The sequence below is a fragment of the Haematobia irritans genome, chromosome 5 (assembly GCF_050003625.1).
Source record: "Haematobia irritans isolate KBUSLIRL chromosome 5, ASM5000362v1, whole genome shotgun sequence".
Lineage (NCBI taxonomy): Eukaryota > Metazoa > Arthropoda > Insecta > Diptera > Muscidae > Haematobia > Haematobia irritans.
In genome coordinates, this window is record NC_134401.1 from 164,739,204 (window position 1) to 164,757,478 (window position 18,275).

Sequence of the window (18,275 nt, forward strand, 5' to 3'; positions counted from 1 at the left end):
TTTATTAGTTTTATTCAGTAATACTAAGCCTTCATGGCCAAATACATTTGTATTACAAAGTTTTTATAATCTGAATAGAAGTGAATATAATAAATTTATATACAACTAGAAATTATATAAAATAAACTAAAAGTATAAACTTTATAGAAAATTATGTCAAAATTTTATTTCTATAGAAAATGTTGTCAAAATTTTATTTCTATAGAAAATTTTGTCAAAATTTTATTTCTATAGAAAATTTTGTCAAAATTTTATTTCTATAGAAAATTTTGTCAAAATTTTATTTCTATAGAAAATTTTGTCAAAATTTTATTTCTATAGAAAATTTTGTCAAAATTTTATTTCTATAGAAAATTTTGTCAAAATTTTATTTCTATAGAAAATTTTGTCAAAATTTTATTTTTATAGAAAATATTGTCAAAATTTAATTTTTATAGAAAATATTGTCAAAATTTAATTTCTATAGAAAATTTTGTCAACATTTTATTTTTATAGAAAATTTTGTCAAAATTTTATTTCTATAGAAAATTTTGTCAAAATTTTATTTCTATAGAAAATTTTGTCAAAATTTTATTTCTATAGAAAATTTTGTCAAAATTTTATTTCTATAGAAAATTTTGTCAAAATTTTTATTTCTATAGAAAATTTTGTCCAAATTTTTTTTCTATAGAAAATTTTGTCCAAATTTTTTTTCTATAGAAAATTTTGTCCAAATTTTTTTTCTATAGAAAATTTTGTCAAAATTTTATTTCTATAGAAAATTTTGTCACACTTTTATTTCTATAGCAAATTTTGTCAAAATTTTATTTCTATAGCAAATTTTGTCAAAATTTTATTTCTACAGAAAATTTTGGAAAATTCTATTTCTATAGAACATTTTGTGAAAATTTTATTTCTATAGAAAATTTTGTCAAAATTTTTTCTCTATATACAATTTGGTCAAAATTTAATTTTTATAGAAAATATAGTCAAAATTTAGTTTTTATAGAAAAATTTGTCAACAATTTATTTCTATTGAAAATTTTGTCAATATTTTATTTCTATAGAAAATTTTGTCAAAGTTTTATCTCTATAGACAATTTGGTCAAAATTTTATTTTTATAGAAAATTTTGTCAAAATTTTATCTCTATAGAAAATTTTGGTAACCTGTAGAAAATGTTGTCAACATTTTATCTCTATAGACAATTTGGTCAATATTTTATTTCTATAGAAATTTTTGTTAACATTTCATTTCTACATAAAATTTTGTCAATATTTTATTTCTATAGAAAATGTTGTGAAAATTCTATATCTATAGAAAATTTTGTGAAAATGTTATTTCTATAGAAAATGTTGTCAAAATCTTATTTCTATAGAAAATTTTGGTAAAATTTTACCTGTAGAAAATTTTGTCAACATTTTATCTCTATAGACAACTTGGTCAATATTCTATAGAAAATTTTGTAAAAATTTTATTTCTAGAGGAAGTTTGTCCAATTTTTCTAGGGAAAATCTCTCTTGTTGGAGAGGAATCTTTTAAAAATCTACCAAAACATCAAGAATTCTACCAATCTACCAAACAGTAAAAAATCTACCATGTTTGGTAGAATTCTACCAACTGTGGCAACCGTGTACTCAGTACACTGTCATTGGAAGTTTAATGAACAACTATACTATATGTATACATTCATAGAAAAAAGTCCGCAAAAAAATAGCAGTCAGTATATTCTCTTGGTATATTTTTCTAATTAATTTTAGTATTGTTGTTTTGATTTCAGCGTAAAACCATGCGTTGACTAAACTACAAGAATAGCTTAACCAACAGAAAAAAGTATGCTTGTCATATTTACGCCCTGTAAACTGCAAGATGGTTGAAAAGGCGGCCGTTTCGGAATTACCACATTCCTAATCAGCAGCATCCTCTACTTGTAGCAAAACTATATCAAGCAATTATTAGATTAAATTCGGGTAATTCACTATACCCAAAAGTAAATTATACTTTAACCTCCCGAAAAAAGATTTTGATAGTCGGCTTTGCCTAAACAAATTTACAAGCATATCACTTTTCCTTTGCCGAAGTCAAATCATCGATTTTATTGCTAAAAAATAGAAAAATTTAATTATGTATGTTCCAATTTCTTAAAATCCTAAATCAGCAAAACTTTTTCCCATATGCCTTAATTTGAAAAAATACAAATTTTTGAAAAAATACAAGACATATTGCAGTCCAAGAATAGCAGACAAAGTTTTCTATTTCCGTAAACAATGACTGCTTTTGTTTTTTCCAGAAGCTTATTTACTTTTTTTGCAGTTGCTATGTCTACTAACAAATTTCTTTGGCTGTATCCAAATTCAAATTATAAAAATGCAAACAATATAGAAAAAAACTTACTTGCAATGAGCTGTTGTATCACTACTCCTTGGCACAGTTGTTGTTTGAACAATCTCTCCCTCGATTTCCATTTCCTCTTGGGTTTCAGCTCGTTCATTGGTCTTCTCAGATTTGGAAGGTTTATCGGAATTCTTTTCAGTCTTTTCGGCAGACATTTCTTGTGGATTTTCAACATCATTTAGCTCTTCGGGAGCAGGCGAGTCTTCTAGATCCATATTTTCATTAGTTTCTCCCTCGAGATCGTCATCTTCTTTTTTCTCTTCATCCTCAAGATGTTGCAATTTCTTAGATTGCTCTTCGGTGGCATTATCCAATGTGGTTTTATCACTATTTTTGGGATCCTTTACATGCTGATATTCGTCAGCTTCCATTTCTTTGTTATCGTCCGGAGTATCATCAGAATGCGTTGGATCTTCCTCCTTTTTGTCATTGAGTTTCTCAATGGTTTTCAGTTGTTTGATTTTATTCTTCTCGGCTTCACCTGGGAAAAAAAAATTAATTTTCTGTATAACACTCAACACGATCAAAGGACTGTTGCCAATGCTATACCTAAACTACGCTCTTCATTGGTTTTTCCTTGCCTTCGTTTTTCTTGAGTATCTTTTTCGTTTTTACGATCTTCTTGGGATGTGGTTTCTTTGGTTTCGGCAATGCCTTGGTGACCTCCATCAGTTTGCTATAGAAAGATATGAAAGAATTAATGGGGGAGGGGGGTTCCATTACTTGTACTTTCTACTCACATCATTTTCAGCTTGACCCACACCATCTTTTTCTTCACCCGTATCCTGTTCATCCATTTTTTCTTCTTGTTGTACATCTTTGTCCGCTTGTTCAGTATTTAGTTGATCCTTACTGCCATCCGTCTCTGTGTCGGGAGTTGATTGAATATTTTCCTCTTTACTGGTTTTATCTTTGGAGTGTTCATAATTTTCGGGTTTTTCTTCCTTATTGCTCTCATCTTCATTTTCCTTATCCTCGTCGGGAATTTCACCACGTATTTGTTGTTCGGCATTTTCTTCTTTAGTTTCGTCTTGTTGCTGTTCTTCTTCCTCTTCTGGAGAATTTTCAAGATTTTTGTCATCTTTTGTAGGATTGTTTTGGTCTTCACCATCTTCTTCATCGGAATCACTATATCCATCTCCATCATCTTTATTATCTTCATTTTGAGCCTCGCCTTCTTCATCATTGTCTTTCTCTTGAGTTTCATCCTGGTCTGGCATATTTTCTTTCATTGTATCTATATCAAAGGGATTTTCCTCGTCACCCCTCTGCTCATCTTCGTTTTCCTCTTTGTCATCCATATTCATATCACCCATATCAAAGTCCTCAGGTTCTGGGGGCTCCTCCAACTCATTGTGATAGGGATTGTTTTGCTCTTCATCCGGCTCTTGATCATTCATATTGTCAATATCTTTTTCTTGCTTTTTTCGCTTATCTTCATTGGCATCGTTGGTGGCATCTAAGCCACTATCCTTTTCATCTTCATCGCCATGTTCATTGGCTTGTTCCTCTTTCGAATTTAAATCATTGTGTTGATCTTTCTCATCTTTTGAACCCTTAGCATCTTGTTCCTTATCAAGTTCTTCGTCTTCTTGCTGCTCGTCATCATCCTCATCATCACCCCAAAGTTGGTCATCTAATTTATCGGCCCCCTCTTCGGTGTCGCCCATTTCTTTATTCAATTCCTCCTCCTCATCTTCGGATTCTCCACTATCATCCTCCTCGGGCTTATCCAAATTTTCAGCTTTACCTTCAAAGTCTTCACTCATTTCAATACCCTTCTCCTCCTTAGTTTCCGGTTGATCGTCCTTCTTCTGGTCTTCTTTACGATCCTCTGGACGTTTGGCATCATCCAATTGATCTTCGGATTCAATTTTATCCGAAGCATCCTTCTCGCCTGTGCCATCTTCCAAACCAAATCCTTCACCTTCTTTTTGATCTTGTTTCTTTTCGCCTTGCTCCTCATCATGCATAAGATCTTGGGGTACACAAAAACCTTTGGAGCCTATCTCCACAAAGACCGTTAAAATTATTAGAAGGATTTTAACCGAAATCTTATGGGCAGCCAATTGCTGTAGAAGATAATATTCGGCCATTAAATTGAATTGCTCCAGCAAGGGTTGTACCATCAATACTTGATGTATGTGCTGGATTTTATCCGGCGATGGAGGGGATAGTTTTAGCATTAACATAATATTTGCCAGCTTTTCGTTGATGGCTGGAACACTCATTATATGCCAATCGTCTTTTAGTTCACCATAAACTTTAGCCTTCATGTGACTTTCCACTATGGATTCCTCATCTTCCATGGGATTATCTTTCTTTTTGGGAGAATTTCTAGACTCATCATCCGAATTGGCTTTGGGTGAAGGATATTTTTTGTAGAGCTTTTGTAGTGACAAGAGTATAGAATGAATGACATTTTCCAATTCTGGTGTTAGATTTTCAAAATTATTTGCTTCCTCCACAGAGGTTTGAACGGCGGTTCTATTTTGAATGTTTTGCATACATTCACTAGCTTGAGCAAGATATGCCTGCAGGTCTAGAATTGGTTTGACTGTTGGTACAAATTCCTTGTTGCATGATGATTCAAAGAAATTCAAAAATTTGCCAATGGCCTCCTTAACTTGTGAGAATTTTCCCTTGTATGCTTCCAATTTTGGTTTACTTAGAAATTCCTGATTTTCAGTGAGCATTTCTTTTAGGGTTGATTTACAAATTTTCAAAATACCTTCGCAAGTATTGATTATATCTTGGTAATGCTCCGAATTTTGTATTACCAGAGAGCTATTGAGTCTAGCAGGAAATAGACAATTTTCCACTTTTTGGCTTTTGGGTATACAATTCAAAAACACTCTAAATTGTTCGAAAACATAACGCACCTGAATCAAAGCGTCTTTGATAATATTGACGGAATCTTGGAATAGAGAGAAATTCACTTGTGATTCATCCATTTCGCCCTCGATATTATCCAATTCCTTTAGTTGACTGACTAGCGAATGGTAATCATGGATATTTTTCGTTGTAGTGGCCAATAGATGGCGTTGATTTTGTACCAGCAAGAAAAGATCTATGGCAAATCCCTTAATACGCTCTATATTATGGGGTCCCAACTCCGACAGAGGTGTAAGCATAATATTTTGCAATAACTTGAGTTTGAAAACACATTTATGGAAATACAAATCGATGTTCTCATTAAGTTGGAGAATTTGTGGCTGCACACGTTTGCCACCCAAGTGACGCAACATGGTTTTAATACAGAATGGCTGCAAGGTGAAATCTTCAAATTCTGAGCGTAATGATAATTCCATGAGGCCAGTCTTGTAGTTGACGCCCAAAGTGGTGAGGATTTTAAAGAGATCGGTTAGGCCTTTACGTTTTTGTTGCAATATAGATTTGGCCTCCAAAATCTGTTTGGGCCTTTCCTTACTTCTGTCGACAGTGAGGCTTCTTAAATGTTCGCATCTTTCCAATTGCTCAGAGAGTAAAGTATCCATGGCAATAACCAATTTGGGATAACAAGCATTTGTTACGGTTTCCTTAACCACTGTCCTAGAAGTGTTGAATAGTTTCGGGACTTTTCCCAAAAGAAGACTCTGGTTATTGGGCAGCATGGCTAGTCGTTCGGGTTGCTTTAATCTCTGTGGCATAATATAGTTTTTGGCCTCAACTCTACAATATTTAATGGTAGAATCTTGCCTTAGATCTTTACCCTTATCATTGGCCAAACTATAATCTTTGGTAGTGGCATCTTTAGGTTGAAACACAGCAGTGATTTTCTCTTTTAGTAATTTTTCATATTCCTTAAGGAATTTATTAAGATTACGATGTACCCGGGCCACATTGTTACGCATACTAAAATACGATAGATCTTTATTGTAACTTTCGATTTTAACCAATTCCTTGAGTTTCTTCTCTATGGGGGCTTTAATACTTTTATTGTAATCCTCTATGTCCTGGGAGAATTGTGAAAAATATAATTGTAAATTACGTAGACCATAGATCAATTGAAGTTTGCTTTGCTCTTGGTGCTGCGGTTCATCCCCCGTCTCAGAGTCAAAATTCAGGGAATTATGTAAATACAATTCAAAGGAGAGCAATAATTGTAAACGTACATCAAAATCTCCATAGCTAGAGGACTCTATAAACTGTCTTAGAATTTCTATAATATCATGCCATTGCACTTTGTTTGATGGTGGATTGTGGCTTCCTACGCCTGCATCATCATCTTCCGTTTCCATTTCTTCAAAACGTTTTTTGGCCATTTTCATATCGACCAAAGAGATATCCATTGTTTCGGAATTTTTGAGATACTCTTGAAATAGATTATAAATAAAGAACCAATATTTATAGGCTGATGCCGCAACCTTCTCCTCGGTATGGCTCATACAATTACGCCAAAATTGTAATTCCAAACGGGTCCATTTTTGTACGTAACCTGCAATTTCTTGTTCTTCCGATTTCAAATGATTATTCTTATGGGCCACTTCATTCCATTGGGCCACTTTTTGTCTTAGCAATTGGAAGCCAGTGTTAAAACGTACCACCGAAGCTGTGGAGGGTAGCAAACGTATGCGAGCAATTATACGTTTAATATCCAATAGAGTGGCATGTTCGGGATACAAAGAGAGTTCGTGGTTAGCCCTTGCTTCGATGCTTCGCAAGACATCTGTACATTCTAAAATTTCTCCTATATTCGAATCTTTATAGAAATTATAAAGCGTCTGGGGTTTTGGCAATCTATGACTTTCACTTAAGATATCCTGTTGCAAAGTTATACCCAATAGTAAACTATTATAGCATTCTTCATCCATATATTCATCGAGGCTACACTTATAGTGTCGATAAACACGAGCAAATACTTGTAAACGTTTGCGATAATAAGCGATGAAATCCACCGTATCTGTTCCAGATATTTTCAAACGTGGATAATAATAGGCTCGACTGTAATTGATGAGGATCTCATTAAAAGTCTTGGCTATAAAGGCATAATCTTCATCCTTTACTATGGGCGAATCATCCTTGCCATTGTTGGCGGGCTTTTTCTTTTTATCCAATTTCATTACTTTCTCCAATGTGTCTTCTTGGACAAATTCTGCAAAATCCTCTTGTAGCCCTGTGGGAAACAGTTCTTCGATTTCTGCAAGTTCTAGCATTTCATCATCTTCTTCCTGACATTTGGTCCTCGTAGCATAAAGACTTTCATCTTCTTTTTTCTTAAGTTTTCTCCTTTCCTCCTCTTGTTGCCATATTTGATTTAAAATATTAAAGGCAAAATCAAATTCTCGAAAGAGATTTTCATTAATACGATTTGAGATATTTGCTTTGTTCTTCAATTCCATTAGTTTGGCTTTCAATAATTGGAAATAATCTCTTTCGCCTCCTTGCAGCTTATCCAACACACTAAAGATGGCACAACGATTATTCAAAATATCCTTGGATGAGGATACATTGTAAATATTCAAATATTTATTGGAGGGGAATTCCATGATATTCTCCAATACTTTATGTAATTTTCCTTGCTCATTGATATTAACGATATCCAATTTATTTGGTATCATAGTCCTGGTACATTGTTCCAATACCTTTTTGAGACCCTCAAAACCAAAACGTAATTGATTAATACAACATTCTATGGGCTGAGTAAGATCCTGATAATAGGCCACATATGGCTTCAAAGTATGGTGAACAAAACGCTGACTATTGGCCAACCATAAATCCAATTTATTTAGCACTTCTCCACTCAATTCCAGGGTTTTAACATTCACGACTTTTGTAGAGGTCAATTGCTGCCATATTTGTTCAATGTCTTGCATAAACTGGTATAGGACATTGGGATCACAATTGGTTTGAAGGAAATGCGATAAATCTTTCACTAGGCTAGTGTATAAACATTTTTCAGGTCTTAGAGCTACTTTTTCTTGGAATTTCATTTGTTTTTGTTGTATATCCTTGTAGTTGTCTTGCAAAGCCTTATAGATATCATCACCCAAATGTTTATATTTCATGGATATTCTTAGGAAATCGTATGCTAATGTCAGGGTTTTAAGCGTTCCCAAATCTTCCAGTAAATATTGATTCTTTAAACGACTTTTCTCCACAGGATCAATTAAAGGTGTAAATGTTAGCAAACATAATTCTATACTGCCCATTAAAGAGTTAAGCATAGACATTTCATAGCCTTTTCTTTGATTTTCCAAAGATATGTGTACTGCATTATCATTACGACGAGGGTCCATCGCAACTCCAAGGTCCTTTTTAAGTTGTGTGAATAATTTCTGGAATCCTTCTATGTAATTGGATGGACTTATATCTTCTTTGGTGGAACATAAATTTTGTATATACTCCACTTCGTAGATTAAACGTTTAGCCTTGTCCAACGATGATTTTCTATTACTATTGAGGGTATTCTGTGATTGTGTCATCATAAGCGCATTATGCCATACAATTTGATTTAAACTCTCCAAAGAATTTCTCCATAAATCTAAATCACATAGCGGCACAGATTTGAAAGTCCCATCAGGCGATAGTAATAGCTCACATATAATGTTTATAACTGGAGGACCTTTGTATCGTTGAAGGCTAGTGATATCTTCATTATTCCGTAAGGCTAATACAAAATCTCCTCTAGAACTAAGACTTTCCACTTGTAAATGTATAAGGGCATCATTAAGTAGACGATCCATAGAGGAAAATTGTCGATAACCACCATTAAGATATCGCACCAAGTTTTCCATATTGCCTGGACTTTTCACAAACTTATTAAGTTTTGACCATAATTGGCGGTATTCTTTGAAATCTGGCGTATTCATAAAATTCAACAAAGCTTTGGAATTATTATCGAGTATTGGGATTTCTTCACAATATTCCGAATTCAATTCTTTTATAGCAGCAGCATTATTAACACTTGTTACCAAATATTTCACCAAAAAATATTCTCTTAAAATTATTAACAATAATTCGATTTCCTTGGGTTTTTCTAAAACACTATCCACTTTCATTTCGTCTGTAACATTTAATGTTTGTGCCAAACATTCCAAATCTTTTTGAATATTTTCAAATTGTTCGTCGCTTATGCCGTCGTCGTCACAAGTAGTAAACTCACATGTTTTGTTTGATAGATCGCCTATGAAATGTTGTAGTTGTCTTCTTATATCTTCGTTAAGATATTTATTTTGGGTCATATCAAATTTGATTTCTTTGAACTTGGATAAGTTGTATTTATTTTGGAATGGTTTTAGAAGAGCATATAATCGCCGTATTATATCGGAATTTAGACAAGTCACTTTCTTTGCCACTTCATCAGCTGAATAGCTTCCATATTTTGGTATAATTTGCAATAAATTGTCCATTTGTTTGATGACATTGTAGAGTTTTATCTAAAAAAACAATAAAATAAATGGTAAGGCAGTGGAAGTGTCCTAGTTTGATTCCAGGCCAAGGTGGCAATGGTAGTAATTATATATATTGGTGAATTATTGGCATTTCCATTCTATATTAAAAAACAAGTAAGGAAAGTCTAAAGTCGGGCGGCCCGACTATATTATACCCTTCACCAATTTGTAGACCAAAATTTGTGTTACCATCTCAACTCCTTCATGAAGGTTTATATTCCCATATACAAATATTTATATCTTAAACGATTTGGAGACAATTTTTTGTACTTCTACAAAATCTCTAGAATTAAAATTTAAATCGGCTAATGCCCTGGGATGAAGCACAATGTTACTAAAAACTTATGGGAAACATTTAAATCTGAACCAAATTTGAGGCAACTTCGCATTTATGATTTATCGATCGATAGATGTGTATTAAATTTGAGTCATTTTCTTTTGAGTTTTCGTCTTAGCAGTGGCGATTTAATGAGGAAAATGTGGGTATTTTGGCCATTTTTGCCTAAACCGGAAAAACATATGTATGGAAGCAACATCACATGCATAGTTATTATATTAATTCTACTCCCTGTGCACATTTTCACGTAAGTCGGATTACATTTTTGACCTCTGTGGTCATATGACGGAAAATCGGGCGAAAGATATATATTGGAGATATATCAGAATCTGTGGGTATATGAGTCTAAATCGGTCGAAAGATATATTCAAATCTATATGTAAATTTGAAGCGATTTAAACAAAATTTAGCAAGCGTCTGCTCTATCCAAATCCTTCTTAAATATTCAAAATAGATTTAAAATATACGAAAGTGCCTCTATTGGAGAATAGTGGTATTACAGTTAATTAAAACCTGGACAAAAACTGTGACATAAAAAGGTTTCCACGGTTTAGCCAGTGCGTCTTTTCTAAGCTGCTACATAAACAACAGCTTTAACCACAAAACCATTAAATACGGTCGAAAGGTCAATCGAACACTATTCGCATATAGTCAATTTTCGAAAAAGACGTAGAATGTGGAAAAACACGCTTTTATTCTGAAGAGAAAATGCAACGACATTGCATTGCCGATAAGTCTGTTGCACCAAATATCTTCGGCAAATTAGTCCAGGATCATTTTTTGGCCGCCGAGTCTCGCCGCTGAATACAGCAGTCGATTGGCAGCGGATTCGACTGACCAAAAACATTAATATCAAAATTCGATTAATGATTTTAAGGCAACATTTATTAGTTGATTATCAAAAAAATCAAAAGTGGTTTAGTCGAATTTGAGGAATGCCAAAAATTCTCTTAAATTTTTTTAACAAGTCGTAACCGTCTTACGACCACGTTTGCCGCAGTTGGTAGAATTCTACCAAAAAGGGTAAAACACTTGACGAAAACGTTAAAACTAAGACTATTGAAGAGCCGAACCATATTAAGGATAATTCATACAAACCCATGACTTACGTTGAAGGATTCTCAGAGTGTTTTTTCAAATCGGACGTATATAACAAGGACAAGATTCAAATTGCTTCACGCACATGGAGAACAGTAAAGGAATTATTCAGCAACACAAAGTCAAAAATAAAGAATGAGGACAGGAGTAACATAGTGTACAAAATTAAATGTAATGGAGACACTACAATGACCAAACTTAAGACAAGACTTTCGTCGCATAAATCAGACCTTAAAGCTGTAGACAAATAAGTAGAGCAAAAAACAGCACTTGCAGCTCACTGTGCAACAACAGGACACAAGCCCAACTTCACAGACGTCGAGATACTTGCTCAAGAGAATAATCATAGGCGGAGATACACTCTTGAGATGCTTAATATAATAGATCTCTCCCCTGACAAGAGAATGAATTTCAAAAAAGACACGGAAGAATGCGCGAGATTGTATCGACACATCATAAACAAGCATCGACACAAACGAAGCTTAGTGTACGGTAACTCGCAGAACGAACAGCATCACACGAACTCACGTTAGTTATTTTCAATATATTATATCTAAAATAATATTGTGATTTGTGAACATTAAAAGTAATTTAATTTTTGTAATTTATGTAAATACAAAATCCCAGAAGATGGTTAGTGGCACTAACCGAAATATTGGAAATAAATATTAAAAGAAATCAATAATCGATTGTTTCTATGACCTCAAGCCGAACAAAATTAATAATCAGAATAAACATAAAATAGGTCAACAACACTCAAAAATATTTTTAAAAAAGAAATTAAGTTTTGACAAAATTTTCTATAGAAATAAAATGTTAACAAAATTTTCTATATAAATAAAATTTTGACAAAATTTTCTATAGAAATAAAATTTTGACAAAATTTTCTATAGAAATAAAATTTTGACAAAAAGTTCTATAGAAATAAAATTTTGACCAAATTGTCTATAGAAATAAAATTTAAAGAAAATTTTCTATAGAAATAAAATGTAAAGAAAATTTTCTATAGAAATAAAATTTTGACAAAATGTACTATAGAAATAAAATTTTGACAAAATTTTCTATAGAAATAAAATTTTGACAAAATTTTCTATAGAAATAAAATTTTGACAAAATGTACTATAGAAATAAAATTTTGACAAAATTTTCTATAGAAATAAAATTTTGACAAAATTTTCTATAGAAATAAAATTTAAAGAAAATTTTCTATAGAAATAAAATTTTGACAAAATTTTCTATAGAAATAAAATTTTCACAAAATTTTCTATAGAAATAAAATTTAAAGAAAATTTTCTATAGAAATAAAATTTTGACAAAATTTTCTATAGAAATAAAATTTTGACAAAATTTTCTATAGAAATAAAATTTTGACAAAATTTTCTATAGAAATAAAATTTTGACAAAATTTTCTATAGAAATAAAATTTTGACAAAATTTTCTATAGAAATAAAATTTTGGCAAAAAGTTCTATAGAAATAAAATGTTGACAAAATTTGCTATAGAAATAAAATTTTGACAAAATTTTCTATAGAAATAAAATGTTAACAAAATTTTCTATAGAAATAAAATTTTTATAAAATTTTCTATAGAAATAAAATTTTGACAAAATTTTCTACAGAAATTTTTTTTTCTATAGGAATAAAATTTTGACAAAGTGTTTTGCTAAATAAAATTTTTTGTTTGGTTGTTTTTTGGTAGAATTTTCTTCACATTTTGTTAGATAATTTTTGGCTCGAGCAGCAACCGTTCTTACGACCCAAAAGTCATCTTCGATGTAAGGCGAATATATTATCTCAATAATTGGCGACTATATATTTCAGGCTCACTTAGACTATTCAGTCCATTGCGATAAAAAAAATGTGAAACGCTTCACGATTTTGTGTGTCATCCTTGCGCAGGGGCCATGCTAATCTTCTCTGTATCTTTCCAGTTTTAATATATGTTCCGCCGAAGCAAGCTGCATAACAAATCGTTTTGTGAATCGGTAAAAGACCTGCTTCTTAAAGCCAAACACTCAGAAATGTTAGCTGTATTACTGAGAGAAGAGAAAACACTCTTGATCAATTTGAGGTCTTTCGACCAAGATTAGAATTGAATCTACGACCACATATATATGGAATATATAACTTCCACACTAGGATGTTGTCATACGAACTATTCAAATAGGGTATAATTTTTTTTTACTTTCCAGAAAACGAAGTATTAAATTTATAATAAAAAATTAGATTTTTTAATATTTCATCATAACATACCTGTTCATCTCGATAGAAAGGCTGAAATTGTATCAATTGTTTTGAATACATTTTCCGTACAATATTCAAAGGATGTTTAACACTGAGCACATAGTCATATAATTTCTGCAAACTATTGGCAAATCGTTGTGCCACTTCCAGAGGGAGTATCATCTTCAGTTGTTTTATTAATTTTTTATCCATCCATTTGAAATGTAAAATTAGTTTATCCAATAAATCAATGTTAAGTTCTTTATTCACGAAAACTTTCATTTTGGCCATTTCCAACAAACGATTGAACCACAGCACAGAAGTATGTAAGGCAATAAATGAATTAAAATCCATATTTGCCTGATATAAATCAAATTTCAAAACTGTTTGTAATTCTTCCATGAATGTAGATATGTAGTGGAGAAAATCATTATTCAATTTATCAGTTATGGTCTTCATAGTCACAGCTTGAGAATAGGTAAGGGCATATATGTTGCTTAATTTGTTTACTTTTTCCTTGGGAATTGTACTTAGTAATGTTTCGACTATAAGTGATGAACTAATGGCTAATGATTTACTTTGTAAGAGGCTTAAATTATCTCCACTATAGTCACGTATACGAGGAAATAATCGGGGATTCCAAGGTAACGTTGGCGAAACCTCTGCCAAATTTAATTGTTTAATATTTTGCAATATAACCAAATGTAGATTTTTGGCAATTGCTTGTAATTCTGGATGAATTTTTAATAAATTGTCCAACATTAAATACCGCATATTCAAATCATTTGCTGAGCTGCATTCATAGATTGTCTGGATAATGCATTTCATTAGAGTCAATGTGTCAACATCATTAAAATGATTAAGTTTTCCAAAATCTGCAAACACTTTGGCTAATTCCATTTGTAACGCCTCTGTTGATAGGTCTTTGCTTTTAAGAGCTATTCGCAATGGTACCAATTGCAATTTAATCATAGATAAATCATTTAAATCATTGCAATACAATAGCACATTTTGGAGATAATCCTCATTTGGTTGATCTTGACGTATTTTCTCATACCGTTGCGATTCATCGCGAACAATTTCTCGCAGTTTATTTTGATAATAGTCCAGGCCATAACCCATTAAATCCACATTGGCTGAGTATACATAGACTTCCATGCCACTAACATAAATGGCTCTGGGTAGAGGATAGCCAATACGTTTATAGGAAGCAGCCAAGAAAGCCATTTGGGTTAGGTGAGAAATGGAGAAATTATTGATTTCCGTTAGATTAGTAACATTCTCATGTATGGCAATAAGGCTATTAATGGCATTTATATCGTGTATTCCTTGACTGTATACCATCAAGCGTTTATCATCCAAATCTAGGGTATTTTTCCCGGCTAAAGACAATTCAATACACCGGTTACGCATGGCTCGGGATAATTCTCCATTTTTAGGATCTATGGTAAGGAAAGCTCGGAAATTCGGAGATTTATAAACAATTTCGGTTAGATCACTGTCGGCTGAAACACCTTTCTCCGATATCATTAAATTACCATTGGGTTCAAACACAGGATTTAATCTATCTAAGACGGCGGATGAACAAAGGTTTACATGTTCTAAAGAAATGTACTGTCCATATTTCAGTGATTTAACAATTTGTGAATCAACCCATTCAAAATATCCTCCAGTGTTTAAGGTGTCTGCATTCTCTACATGATTTTTAAGTAAACCGAGCATGGTTTGAAGATGCTTCAATTGTTCCATAGTTTCCTTTTGCGACATATGACATTGGCAAAGTTTTTCTATTATTGTGCTTAGTTTTAAAATGCGTTTTCGATAAATTGTTAATTCTTCTGATATTACCGATTTATTCTGGAATTCTTTAATAGTAAACGATAATAAGGTGTCAATTTGGAATTTTTTTTAGTATTACTACTTACCGCATTTGGCATTAGATAACATATTAAACTGGCTCCAGGCATTGTAAACATCAATCAAGGTTTTCCTGGACCATGACGGATTGGCTACAGCCTCGTGTATATAGTGCAAATAAATATTTTCAACCTTTTGAGATATTTCCTCTAAATGGCGATTAAGATCTATCTGAAAAATGAAATTTAGTAGAAAAAAAAATAAATAAAATAATCACTATAACGTAACAGAAGTAGAATGTTAGAATCTATAAAGTTTTCAATAAGATAATTTTAGTAGAATTTTCAACAAAATTTCGACTCCAGTATCTATAAAAATAAGATTTCAAGATGAGATTTTGTTGTTGTGGATTTTTTATTTAATTCAAATATATATTGGGATAATTGGTATTTTAATTTTTAATTTTTTTGGCTTTATTAAAAATATTATTTTTTAATTTTATTAAAAATATTTTTTAATTTATTTAAAATTTAATTTTATAATAACTCTTTTAAATTTGATGCTAATTTTTTTATTGAAATATTTTTATTTAATTCAAATGATAATTGGATTAATTAATATTTTAATTAACGTCGTAAAAATTTCCAATCATTTTCTTAATTGACTTTATTTTTTAATTTTATTAAATATATTATTTAATTTTATTAAAATATTATTTTTTAAATTGATAGATTATTTTTTAAATTGACAGTCTGTTAACTTTAAAATTTATTTTATTGGAAATATTTTTTTATTTAATTCAAATGATTATTGGATTAATTAATATTTTAATTAACGTCGTACAAAGTTGCAATCATTTTCTTAATTGACTTTATTTTTTAATTTTATTAAAAATATGATATTTCAATATTATTAGGGTAGGTTAGGTTAGGTGGCAGCCCGATGTATCAGGCTCACTTAGACTATTCAGTCCATTGTGATACCACATTGGTGAACTTTTCTCTTATCACTGAGTGCTGCCCGATTCCATGTTCAATATTATTAAAAATATTATTTAATTTATTTAGAATTTAATTTTATTAAAATATGTATTATTATTTTATTCAATTAATATTTTATTTTCGTAAAAATCAATCATAATCAATTTGCAATCATATTCTTAACTGACTTTATTTTTTAATTTTATTAAAAATGTTATTTTATTTGTTTAAAATTTATTTTATTAAAAGTATTATTTTTTAATTCGATTAAGTCTGTTAATTTTTTAATTTTTTTATTGAAATATTTTTTATTTAATTCAAATGTTTATTGGGCTATTTAATATTTTAATTAACGTCGTAACAATTTGACTTTATTTTTTTAATTTTATTAAAAATATTATTTAATTTTATTAAAATATTATTTTTTAATTTGATTAGAAAAGTTTGTTAATTTAATTTTTTTTTTTCATTTGAAATATTTTTTATTTAATTCAAATGATTATTGGATCAATTAATTTTATTAAAAATATTATTTAATTTATTTAAAATTTAATTTTATTAAAATATTATTATTTTTTACATTGATTAAAAACAGTCTGTTAATTTTCATATTTTTTATTGGAAATATTTTTTATTATATTCAAATGATTATTGGATTTATTAATATTTTAATTAACGTCGTAAAAATTTGCCATCATTTTCTTAACTAACTTTAATTTTAATTTTATTAAAAATATGATATTTCAATATTATTTAATTTATTTAAAATTTAATTTTATTAAAATATTATTATTTTTTAAATTGATTAAAAAAAAGTTAGTTAATTTTTTTGATTGGAAATAGTTTTTTTTTTATTTTATTCAAATGATTATTGCATTAATTAATATTTTTATTAACCTCGTAAAAATCCATCATAATCAATTTGCAATCATATTCTTAAATGAGTTTATTTTTTAATTTTATTAAAAATATTATTTTATTTATTTAATTTATTAAAAGTACATATTATTTTTTAATTCGATTAAAAAAGTCACTTAATTTTTAATTTTTTTTTATTGAAATATTTTTTATTTAATTCAAATGTTTATTGGGCTAATTAATATTTTAATTAACGTAAAAATTTGCAATCATTTTCTTAACTGACTTATAAAAGTATTTTAATAAAATTAAAAATTATTAAAAATATTATTTTGTAACTTGATTAAAAAAAGTTTGTTAATTTTTTTATTGAAAATTTTTTATTTAATTAACATCGTAAAAAATTGCAATAATTTTCTTCAATTTATTTGAAATTTAATTTTATTAAAGATATTCTTTTTTAATTTTATTAAAAAGTCAGATAATTTTTTAATGGATGAAGTTTTTCGTTTTCAAATATTTTTAAGTGGGTGAAAATAAATCCGTAAATGAATATTCCTGTCAGCGAATAAAAAAAAATTGCGATATAATTCTCCATAGAAATGTGACCACTGGGGCCAAATAGAAAAAGATGGGCATCCATTTCTTTCGAAGAGTACCACCCATACATATTTGTAGGCCATATATTCCGTTTTATATATTTCCGTTTGGCCAATTTATGCCAAGTTTTTTTTGAGGATTACCTTTTTTTTCGCTGACCCGAATATTCGTTTAAGGATTTATTTTCCCTCACATATTTTTTTATTGCGTATAATGTTTGTAGTGATATTATTCAGTTAATATATCCCAGCAAAAAAAGCGCCGCCAAAAAAGTAGTGAAAATGTTCTTTTAGGAACCGGAAGTGGTACGCAATCGGCACAGAAGCGATAAATTTAATATGGGCTTGTCATAAGACGGATGCCCACCAATACAACAGCCGTTGCACTGAATATGCATCACTTCTTAAGTTATGATCCGAATTCAGTTTTTTTGGATGAAAATTAAAAAATTTTGTGATATTTTGATAAATAAATAATTTTTAAAATTTTTTATGATTTTTAATGCATTCTAACGCATGTCTGAAACGCTTGAACTCAAAATGTTTTTTTTTTTTAAA

The 18,275-nt window shown here is 30.2% G+C and overlaps 1 protein-coding gene and 1 non-coding gene across 2 annotated transcripts in view; both read right to left on the reverse strand.

The window, feature by feature from the left end:
- The window catches only part of LOC142238266 (midasin), a 30,544-nt gene that overhangs the window by 2,581 nt on the left and 9,688 nt on the right, over positions 1–18,275 (reverse strand). Inside the window, exons 6-10 of the mRNA XM_075309873.1 lie at positions 15,349–15,511; positions 13,454–15,288; positions 3,113–9,751; positions 2,922–3,048; positions 2,373–2,853 (exon numbers count right to left, since the gene is read on the reverse strand). Coding sequence (XP_075165988.1) covers positions 2,373–2,853; positions 2,922–3,048; positions 3,113–9,751; positions 13,454–15,288; positions 15,349–15,511 — 9,245 coding nt within the window. The remainder of the gene's footprint in view (positions 1–2,372; positions 2,854–2,921; positions 3,049–3,112; positions 9,752–13,453; positions 15,289–15,348; positions 15,512–18,275) is intronic.
- Positions 13,055–13,159, reverse strand: LOC142242171 (U6 spliceosomal RNA). Its single transcript, XR_012724024.1, has one exon. It is a non-coding gene; the product is annotated as a U6 spliceosomal RNA (small nuclear RNA).